We start from the raw sequence: 11,111 nt of genomic DNA, 5'->3' as shown, positions 1-11,111 counted from the left end.
TCTTAGATGACGTACGTCAAGTGCCTTTCCCTAGATGGTGACTCAGTAGTATTAAGTTATATGTGCTAACTATTATTGTTCCTAGACTCCCTGTTGTGCCTTCCTCTCTCCCTCTACTCAGCTCACACCTTTCTAAGAGACCCCTCTCCTCTGACACCCACAATGCACACATTTCACACCCACGGGCTGGCCTCCTCCTTGACTCCCTGGGGATAAATAGGAGGGTGTCGAGATGCTGCTTGGGCCTCTTGCCTGCACATCCCACCTGCCAAGGAGCTGCCACCGCCTTCCGCTCTATAAATAATAAACCAGAAATGCAAGGGGAAAAAAAAAAAGAAGAAGAAGAAGTCAGAGCGTCAGAGTAAATGCCAAGAATGAGAGGCTCAGTCCTGCTGCATCTAAGTCCTGGCCTCTAGAGGCAGCCTCAGCCCCTCTGTTCTGGAAATGAAGCAACCCCTCACCTCCCACTGCTAGCTACCCTGATGACGTTCTCAGCCCCATGGGGCCGCTGAAATCCTTCCATTTGTTAACTCAGAATTCTAATGTGGCTTCTCCTCCCTACTGGGCATACAAGGAGTCTTAAAGGAAGAGGAGGAAGGAGAGACTGGTTAATTGCTTCTCTACCCCAAGCCCCTTCCTCCTGAGGCCTTCCTGAGTTAGGGGATGCATTTCTATCCGTGAAGTAGGGGCTTGAACTGAGATGGGTGGTTGGAAGTGATCCACAGCAGATGGCCCTGTTTGGAACCTGCCTCCCAGCTATGTGACTCTGGGCAAGTTCACACACCCTTCTGGGTCTGTTTCCCCGTGTATAGCATAATGGTCATAATATAGCTATCTCACTAAGGCTTTATGGAAGGGGTCAACTTAGCGTCATAGAGTTGCTTGTATGATAATGGCATCGACTAATGGGCCCTGGCTTTAGAGACAGGGGACTGGGCTCAAAGACCCACTTATTTAGCTCAACAGCAAGAACATATCCATCTGCTTCAAGACACACTGGACAAGGCACACTGGACAAGGCACACTGGAGTTCCAGAGTCTCACTCTCTGATGAGTGTCCAGCAGCAACCACCATCTTAGCTGAATCAGAGAGTCAGGCCCCCCAGACCTCATTCCCCATCATTCTAGAGGGCACGGGGCCATGAGCTAATGGTGCTCTTTCAGATAACTTCCTCAGATTCTGTAACAAGATGCTGCCTTCTTCTCTGTTAGAATATAACATGCTGAATGAGACTTAATGAAATTCCTCCCCTTCAAAAAAAAAAAAAAAAAAAAAAGGAAAACTATTGCAAGACTGAGCGGTAAAGCAAAGGGCTCTGCAGACTTCTGAAAGGCGTGGTGCTCAGAAGAGCATTTTACAAGCATGTGGATAAGGCTTAATGGCACATTAATCAACTTGCCGGTTGCTACAAGGCAGCCACAATAAAGCAGGTAACAGGTTTGAAACCATTTGGCAGATCTGTGACTCCACCCTCATTCTCTCCTGCATGAAAGCCTTCAGAATCCAAGTGAATGTTGCTACAAAAAAAAAAAAAAGCAGATAAATATGAGATGGTTATGCTAATTAGTTTAATAGACTCATCCTATAATGTATACATGCAACAAAACATTCACATTGTGCTCCATAGATACAGACAATGATTGCTTGCCAATTACAAGTTAAAACAGAGTGGCTGGGGAGATAGCTGAATGGCTAAAATGTTCGCCTTGCAGACACAAGGACTTGAGTTCAGTTCCCAGAACTTGAGTGAGAAGGCCCTGGCATTGTGGCACATTCTTCTAATCCCAATGTTGGAGAAACAGAAAGGTGAATCTCTGGGATTTGCTGGGTACTCAGTCTAGCTTAGATGTAGGTAGACAGACAGACAGACGTTGCATGAGTTGGATACACGTTGCATGGGTCAAGGGTACAGAGATATTTAGGGCAGTAAGAGAGCCTATATGTAAATCTACCTTCTACGATGCCTAAGTGAACCTAAATTTAGTCACCAAGACTCTCAGAAGTAGAGAACTGGCTCCCACAAGTTGTCCTCTGACCTCCACATACAAATCTGCACTCAAAAAATTAATTAATTAAAAAGTAGGCAGTTTCTGAGGATGTCACTTTTATTTCCTCAGATGAAGAGATAAGACAAGAGCCATACCCAGACTGTTTGAATACACACCTTGGGCTAAGCCCAGAACATTTCCTTCTCTGTTCTAACTAAACCAAAGCCTAAGCCTAAAAGCTTCTAGCCTTACAATCTAATCTTCTAAACTGACTGACTTAATCCAGCTTTTTTGGGCTTCTAACTGAATTGCTTTGCCTGGCCTCATATTATCTTTGGCAGTATGTTCTAATCTTGCTCATTCTGTCTTCACCTGTGTCTAGCTTGTTCTCTCTGTAACCCGTCTGCAAAACTGTCATACACAAACACTAGCAACACCACCTTTTTTCTCTCTCTGCACTGCTCTTAAATAGCCTCTCTTCTTCTGATGTTCTTCTGTGAGTTGGGAATATCCTATCTCTGATTCATTCTGTCAGATCTTTCTCTGATTCGTCACTTTGCCCGTCAATTAGACATCACTTTCAAGCATGGCTGCTTCCTTTTACAAACTAACCTTACCTTCACTGTTAGTGATTAAAAGTGTGTGCTAAGGGCATGTATTCCGGCCAGATCATACCTCAATCCAGGGAGTGTCTGGATCCCAGCTAGATCATATCTTTGGATGTGATCCCTTGCCAGATCAGCCATATTGCTGGATTAAAAATTCTCTACATCTTTAAGTGTAAAGGAATCAAGAGTTTCAGTAAGAGAGGCCCTGTTATGAGGATGGTACTGAACAAAGAGGAATGTGCAAAGACCAATCTCTACGGTAAGTCTGCCTTTTCTACAAGGCTTTCCTACAAGTCACTCTATTTCTGTCTGTGTCCTTAGAGTTGATTCCTTCTGCATCTTCTAACAGTATAAGGACCTCAAAGGACATACAGTTCAACCTCCACCCAAGAAAAATGTCTCCTCTTAGCATACAAACAACATGGACTAGCAAGCTTGCCAGTGTTCAGCTAGGCAGTACCCACCACTTGTACCACCTCCTGAAGCAGCAGTTGATGCCAAGTCAATGACAGGAGTTCCTGGGCTGGACACCCTTTCTGCCTCCTTTTAAATGCCTCATGCCAGCCCAGCCTAGGTATTGCCTCTGCGGCTGCCCTGCCAGGACTCCCCACAGCAAGGGATCTTGTAAGCTAAACTGCCTCAGATTCCCTCTGTCATCTCATGTGGTTTTCCAACCTTTGGTAGAGGCAGAAAATGCTAACCCAGCCGTTCCAAAGTATGCTGTTCGATACTGCCAACTGTCAGAAATTCTCTCTCCCAAAGTGGTTTCTCCGATCAGGAGGGCTTCCCTAGCATTTGTGAGTTCCCTAGGTTGCATACTCAACATTACAATAAAATAGCTGTAGTAGTAATAATAATAACAATCATGATAGTGATAAAGCTAAAAACTTTTATCATATTACTAGTTTGTTGTATAGAACGTTCATTTCTCCCCCAAACCTATTTGATAGGTTCCTCTCACCTGTAGAATAAAGACAGTAACTGTATTTGCCTTCCAGTGTCTCATCAGGACCAAATGCCTCCATGTGTCAAGCTGGAACAGTTGTAGAGACTGAGTATCTTGAATGCTGAGGGCTATGGTGGTCATACAAAGAGGAAGTCCTTCATAGAGATGCAGAGTAGGAGGCCCTCACTGCTGTCAGGAAAGTCTGGGAGGATCTGAAGAAGTAGGAGGGAATGGAAGAGAGGAAGTCTTGCCTCATCCACTTGGTCCCATAATGGCTCAAGGGAGTCTGTGAGGGTGACTCTAGCTGAGACTCCTAGCAGTGTGGGAGATAGAGCCTGAAGTGGCCTCCTCCTGTACCCAGGCAGGACTCCCAGGAGAGGGATAAGGACAGCAGCCCACCCACAAAATCTTTGACCCAAAATTAGTCCTGCCTATAAAAAGTACCAGAACAAACATAGAACCGAGCAGAGATGGAACAGAGACTGAGAGAATGGCCAACCAATAGCTGGCTCAACTTGAGACCCATCCCATGGGCAAGAACCAAGCCAGGACATAATGATACTCTGTTATGTGTGCAGACCTCTGAGACGCTTCACCCAGCAGCTGATGGAGAGACCCACAGCCACACATTAGACAGAGCTCAGAGAGTCTTGCGGAAGACTTGGGGGAAGGACTGGGGGACCTGGGAGTCAGGGGTAGGAACTCCACAAGAAGTCCAACAGAGTCAACTAGCCTGGACTCTTGGGAGCTCCCAGAGATCCACCAACCAAAGAGCACACATGGGCTAGACCTAACTGCACATATGTAGCAGATGTGCAGCTTGGTCTTCATGTAGGTCTCCCAACAACTGGAGTGGGGGCTATCCCTGATTCTGTTGCCTGCCTGTGGGTCCCATTCCCCTAACTGGACTGCCTGTCTGGCCTCAGTTGGAGAGGATGTGCATAGTCCTGCAGTGACTTGATGTGCCAGGGTGGGTTGGGGGGGCTCCCCCTTCTCAGGGGAGAAGGGGTGGGGGAGGAGCTGTTTGAAGGGGGGCTGGGTGGAGAGGGAAAGGCTGCGATTGAGATGAGTAAGTAAATAAATTATTTTTAAAAAAATACAGGAGATAGGTAATGGGCACTAGGTGGAAGCACAATGCAAGGAATAAGATCAGTGTCCCGCCTTCCCCAACAGTACTCACATTCCTGACAGAGACACGCACGGCCCGTGCCCTCTCCCTCCAGATTTCTCAGCTGACCCTTGGTCAGGTGAAGACTGCCAAGTACCCTGCTCCCACGGCCTTTCACCAGTTCCTTTCTTGAATGGCCACTGTGTCTCCGGTACATGGGGCACAAGCATGAATAAAGCTTGCGATGCAGCCTGAGACGTTCCATGTCTTCTCTCTCCTTGGTGCCTGCTAGAGAGGAGACCTTGTTAGTTATCAACAATAGTCACTTTTAGACATGAACGTGGCCACGAGAGGGTAGAAATTCCTTCTTTTTGAGACAGGGTTTCTCTGTGTAGCTCTGGCTGTCCTGGAACTCTGTAGACAAGGCTGGCCTCAAACTCAGAGATCCGCCTGCCCACTGGGATTAAAAGCATGTGCTACCACTGCCCAGCTCCTTTTTTGTTGTTGTTGTTTTTAAAGATTTATTTATTTTATGTATATGAGTACACTGTCACTGTCTTAAGACACACCAGAAGAGGGCATCAGATCACAATACAGATGGTTGTGAGCCACCATGTGGCTGAGAATTGAACTCAGGACCTTTGGAAGGACAGTCAGTGTTCCTAACCACTGAGCCATCTCTCTAGCCCCAGCTTCTTTTTTTTTTTTTAATTCGCTGTTTTGTGTGTGTGTGTGTGTGTGTGTGTGTGTGTGTAAATCACAAATAGGCAAAGACTGTAGCCTAATATTGATAGAGCACTTTCCTAGCATTGTTTAAAAAATAATAATGCCTAGCATGACAGAATATACCTGCGACCTAGTTCTAGGAAGGTGAAGATAATAGAGAACTCAGTGGCCAGCCAGTCTAACCAACTACTGAGGACTAGGTTCAGTGAGACCTCGTTTCAAAAATAAGTTGGACGGACAGTGATAGAGGTGATGTTGGAGTGTCTAATCTCAATATCAACTTCTGATGCCTGGCCTGGTGCCTCTAGCACTTGGGAGGCACAGACAGACAGATCTGTATGAATTCGAGGCCAGTCTAGTCTACAAAATGTGTTTTAGTCCAGCCAGGGCTAATACAGTGAGACTCTGTTTCAAAAAGAAAAAGAAAAAAAAAAAAGCCGAATATCAACTTCTGGCCTTTCTCCCATGGAACATGCTGGGATATTAAGAGTTTTCATAGGGAAGCAACTAGAAAAAGAAGCCCAAGGGTGCTCCTTGGAGGTGGTTTTGAAGACTCACCGAACTAACCAAGAACTCATCCCGACACATCTTCCTGCAAAGCACACCCATGTAACTCTAATGTAGGCAGGAAGGAGAGTTTTCCCAGGCCCTGTCTCATGAGCCTGTGGCCTTTTCTCAGTGCCCCTGCTCTTGCATTGCAGGTGGGTTTTCTTGCACGAGAAGGCCTACCAAGTGCGGGACACCGCCATTGAGTCCTCAGTAGTAACAAAGGTGAAAGGCTTTGGACGCTATGCCAACAGAGTCATGGACGTGTCGGATTATGTGACCCCACCCCAGGTATTGTGCCCTACCCCAGAGACCTGTGCATGCCCATGTCTAGGGAGGATGGGGACAAAGGGCGACACTCCCAAACCAGCAGTACTGTTTAAGAAACAAGAACCTGCCCTCCAAAATGCAGCACTGGATATCAAGAAGCTGGACACCCCCACCCCCCAACCCTGTCATGCCTGTGCTTTAATGGTGACCAATACAGGAAGAAAGTAAGAGGGGCTACCAGGTGGTTAGAAAGAGTCAGATTGGACGCCAGCTGCCGAGTTCCTTTGGATGCTCCATGTTAGCCCTGCCACCTTGGCCAAATCATTCCAGCCAGGACTTCCTGTTGGGTAGAGTGGAAACGGCTTCCTGCCCTACAGATTGAGACTGGGCTCTTTCCTCTTCCTTCTCCTCCGAAGGGCACCTCTGTTTTTGTCATCATCACCAAAATGATCGTTACTGAAAATCAAATGCAAGGATTCTGTCCAGAGGTGAGTGGAAAAAGTCAAGGAAGCCTATTGGCAGGAGTAAGGGCAAGCAGTGTGAACAGAGCCCCATAGCCTGGCCTCGGAGCTGCGACTGCACCTGCCACCCACTAGAGGCCGCAGCTATGGGAACCTGTGGGAGGCAATGGGAGTTAATGGGCTGACGGGGCCAAGGGAGGGCCCTTCAAACACCTGTGACCCTGTCCCCCCACAGAATGAGGAGAAGTACCGCTGTGTGTCTGACAGCCAGTGTGGGCCTGAGCGCTTCCCGGGTGGGGGTGAGTGCAGCCCCTTCCTCCCTCCATCCCCAACCCCAAGCCTTCATGGAACTCTAAAGGGCAGAGAATTTGCTGTGGGGATAGACCATTTCAGGAAAGGGATCCAGCCTATTCTATGGACTTCTGCCAATGTCACAGAGGTTTGCTGGGTGCCCAGACCCAGCTGGGGCTGTGAAAGTGGAGTGGCTCCTGCTCCGGGAGTCTAGTTTAGGTACTGCAGTGGTAACACAGAGTAGCAAGTGGTACTAAGGAAATGCAGAGGACTATGGGAGGAGCCCCAGGGGTGGGAGCAAGGTTGTTTCAGAGAGGTGGCTTCAAAGCCCTCCTAGAAGTGGTCTGAAGCTGGCAAGATGGAGCTTCACGAAAAGCATTCCAGGCAGAAGGCATAGCTCAGGCTTAGAGGTAAGGAAGAAGGGTTCTGGACTGTTGAGGGTGCATGCAACAGGTTAGCTTGCCTTGCTCACCTGCCAGGGTCCCTGATGAGGAGGGGCATGGGAATGGCAAAGGGCAGGATGCCACCTGTTCATGCAGCTCCACCCTCCAGGGATCCTCACCGGCCGGTGTGTGAACTACAGCTCTGTCCTCCGGACCTGTGAGATCCAGGGCTGGTGCCCCACCGAGGTGGACACTGTGGAGATGTAAGGCTCTGAGCATCCCAAAGCTAATGGAGGGTTATGCGGGTCCTCAACTAGTGTTATTTCTTGGGGTAGGAATGTGCCATCTCCCCTGCCCTGCCTCTGCCTTTCACCCTCGCTGCCGCAGGCCTGTGATCTATCTATAAGATGTCTCCTTTCAAGAGGCACCTATAAAGAAAGATTCCTGAGAAAAGCCTCCTGTCTCCCCTCTTCTGGAGAGCTGAAGCCCCATCCCTCTTCCCCTCACAGGCCTATCATGATGGAAGCTGAGAACTTCACCATCTTCATCAAGAACAGCATCCGTTTCCCTCTGTTCAACTTTGAGAAGTGAGTCCTTGGTCCTTCCCTTATTCACCCTGCCATAGAGGTCACTCACATTCTCTCCATCTCCATATCTATCTCCACGGAGCCCCTGTGCTTCAGTAGGCCTGGACCCCAGATGTCAGATAGCCAATTTCTCTGCCAGTTTTCCAGCTGTGGAGCTCTGAGCCCAAATGGGAGTTCTGCTTGGAGCAGGAGAGAGACAGCTTAAGCTGGCTGTGGACACCGAGGCCTCCTGCAGTTGGAGTCTCAAGTGTTTGCCACTTGTATTTCTTCCCACCTCAAACCCTCAAGTGGAGGGTTTTTTGTCTTAGTTTGCTTCCACTGCCTCGACTCATGCATTCAACAACTGCCTGGTAGCCATGTGCCATGTATCCTGTCAGGCACTGCAGAGATGCACCAAGTAATTAGGAGAGACTCTGGTCAACAGGAGGCTCAACCTGGTAGTTTGGAGACACTAGCCACAGACATTCATAGCCCTACTATGAGATGGAACATGATGGGGGTTCTAAAACCATGTGGGGAAAGAGGGGAGATAGATGGAAAGTGACTGAAAGATGGTGAAGGTAGATATACCCCCACCTGGATGTGGAGGGCCTGACGCATCCAGAAGATGAGAGCATTTAGGCATTACCATCTTTACTTTAATCCTGGGCCTAACTACTCTCCTCCTTCTACCCCAGGGGAAACCTCCTGCCTAACCTCACTGACAAGGACATAAAGAAGTGCCGCTTCCACCCTGAAAAGTCCCCATTTTGCCCCATCTTGAGGGTAGGGGATGTGGTTAAGTTTGCTGGACAGGATTTTGCCAAGCTGGCCCGCACGGTGAGAACTCGTCCCTTCCCTGTGACCTCCTACATACCTTCCTACCTGGAAAGCTCAGCCCTGCCTTAGACTTCAGGGAAAGCCACTGGGATGCTGGGCAGGAACTGCAGCAAGACAGTGCCACCTAGTGGAGGCACCCCAGACCTGCAGATTCTTGGATCCAGAATCCTATCCATCCATCCTCAGGGATCTTGCCTCTACCTCCCCTAGCCTCGGCTGCCCATTCCTATCATCCATTTCACCTCAGAAGAGGCCTTTGCTCTCTGAAAAGTACCACACCACAGGAAAGTGAGTTGCAGAAGTGTTCTGAATCATTTGTTGTATGTGGGGACTTTGAGGCTCCAAGTATTTCGCTTAAGGACACCATCTCTACCAGTCACTCTCTTCCCTCCCCACTGCCACCTCCTACCCAGAGAAGGCAAAGAATTCACTCATTGGAAACCCTCAGCTCTGACTTGGCACAGGGGAGACCTCATATTTGACCCTTTGTTTTTTTCAGGGTGGAGTTCTGGGCATTAAGATTGGTTGGGTGTGTGATCTGGATAAGGCCTGGGACCAGTGCATCCCCAAATATTCCTTCACTCGGCTGGATGGAGTTTCTGAGAAAAGCAGTGTTTCCCCTGGCTACAACTTCAGGTAAGCCCCACTATCTGAGCAGGAGCCAATGCCACAGGCAGCCCCAAAGAAGTTCGTCTCAGGCAGAAGTGCACAATTGGAAGGCAGTCCCTCATGCCCTCCTTCTGGTGCCCATCGGTCTTCAGTTCCAGCTGGGGAAGGACTTCTTGGCATTCCTAGGGGGTGGGTTATATCTTTAAAGGGAGCCAACCAAGAAATCTGGTGAGGTCGGTCATTAGACCAGATTGCCAAGGTCATCTGAAGTACTTGATTCTGTAATTCTTTACCTGTTTTTAGCTACAATGTACCTCTTTTGTGTCTAGACAGCCCCACTCCTTGTCCTGTACCTGAATTTTTAAGGCCCTTACTCCTGCAAAGTTATCACAATATCTGGCCTTGTTTCTTTTTCCAAAATGGTAACTTGGCATTTCTTTTCAAAACCAGGAAATCCCACGATTCACAGACAGCAACTATTGATCACTAGGGCTTTTCTGGGGCAGGGGAAGCTTTTAAATATCATCTAATTGATATTCCAAATTGCTTTGTGGCCTAAAGGATTTTTACTTTGGGAGCTTTCTCCACTAGGAAAAAGGGAAAGCGGAGGGACTCCGGGTAAACTGTTTGGAATAGCTGAGCCCTTGAACAAGTCCTTGACCACTTCCCTGTTCATGTCCCCATCTGTGAAAAGCTTGTTCGCCTGTGCATCCTACTGGTCAGTGCATGAATTGCTTTAGTTTTCCATTTTGTTTTCTTTCTCCCTCTCCCTCCCCTTCCCCCTCTCCCTCTCCCTTTCCCTCTCCCTTTCCTTCACCCTCTCCCTCTCTTTCTCTCTCTCACTCTCTTTCTGTCTTTCTGTGTGTGTATGTGTGCATGTGTGTGTGAACACATGTGCATATGCCAGCACTCATGATGTAGCATAGGTACAGAAGTCAAAGGACAAATGTTGCTTGTTCTTTGAGGCAGGATCCCACTTGGTCATCATTGCATCTCAAGATAGCTGGCCTACACACTTTCAGTAATTCTCCTGCCTCTGCTCCCCAATACATAGTAGGGACACACTGGGAGTACAGATGCCTGTGCCACTGCATCTGGCTCTTACACATGATGTGAACTCAGGTCACCAGGCTTACACACTGAGCACCTTTGTCATTCGGGTTATCTCCCCAGTTCATCCCTTAGTTTCTGAAAACCCCAAAACTTCTTAAAGATCCTGATTTCGTATACAATGTTATAGCTAAAAAAGCTAAGGAGACTAAATAGGTAGTGGTGGGGGCAAGTACATAGAGGAATATATTGTTACATTGTTACATATGTAAAGAATCCGTACTCAAGCTTTCTTCCATATACTCTTTAGTATCTCTTCTGCTCATGTGATAAAATACCAGGCAAATGCAACTTAACTCAGGAAGGGTTGATGGTTTATTTGTTTGTTTTGGATCACAGTTTGACTATACAGTCTACCACTGTGGGGCAGTCATAGCAGCATGAGCATAAGGTGGCTAGTTGCATCGCATCGTCAGCCAAGAAGGAGAGAGAGATGCTCCATTAACTTTCTGCTCTTCACTCATTTGAGACTCCAGCCTGTGGGATGATGCAATCACATTCCTGGTGGGTCTTCCCACTTAATCACAGCATTTCACTCCAGATCCCGAAAATCTCATGTTCATTTTACAATACAAAGCACATTTAGTTCACCTCTATAAGTCTTCAATATTTCAACAGTCCCCAAGCTCCAGTAGCATAAATGGAGTCTCTTAAGGGA

At 47.8% G+C, this 11,111-nt stretch overlaps 1 protein-coding gene across 2 annotated transcripts in view; it reads left to right on the top strand.

The window, feature by feature from the left end:
• P2rx3 (purinergic receptor P2X 3) overlaps positions 1–11,111 on the top strand; it is a 39,412-nt gene that overhangs the window by 5,493 nt on the left and 22,808 nt on the right. For both annotated transcript variants that reach the window (XM_031370872.1, XM_031370873.1), the window contains exons 2-8: positions 6,079–6,214; positions 6,610–6,681; positions 6,890–6,953; positions 7,498–7,591; positions 7,838–7,915; positions 8,593–8,734; positions 9,234–9,370. In XM_031370872.1, the coding sequence (XP_031226732.1) occupies positions 6,079–6,214; positions 6,610–6,681; positions 6,890–6,953; positions 7,498–7,591; positions 7,838–7,915; positions 8,593–8,734; positions 9,234–9,370 (723 nt within the window). The remainder of the gene's footprint in view (positions 1–6,078; positions 6,215–6,609; positions 6,682–6,889; positions 6,954–7,497; positions 7,592–7,837; positions 7,916–8,592; positions 8,735–9,233; positions 9,371–11,111) is intronic.

Source organism: Mastomys coucha, unplaced genomic scaffold (assembly GCF_008632895.1).
Source record: "Mastomys coucha isolate ucsf_1 unplaced genomic scaffold, UCSF_Mcou_1 pScaffold15, whole genome shotgun sequence".
NCBI lineage: Eukaryota > Metazoa > Chordata > Mammalia > Rodentia > Muridae > Mastomys > Mastomys coucha.
The sequence above is the reverse complement of the archived record's forward strand: the minus strand, read 5'-3'. Positions and strand labels throughout refer to the sequence as shown.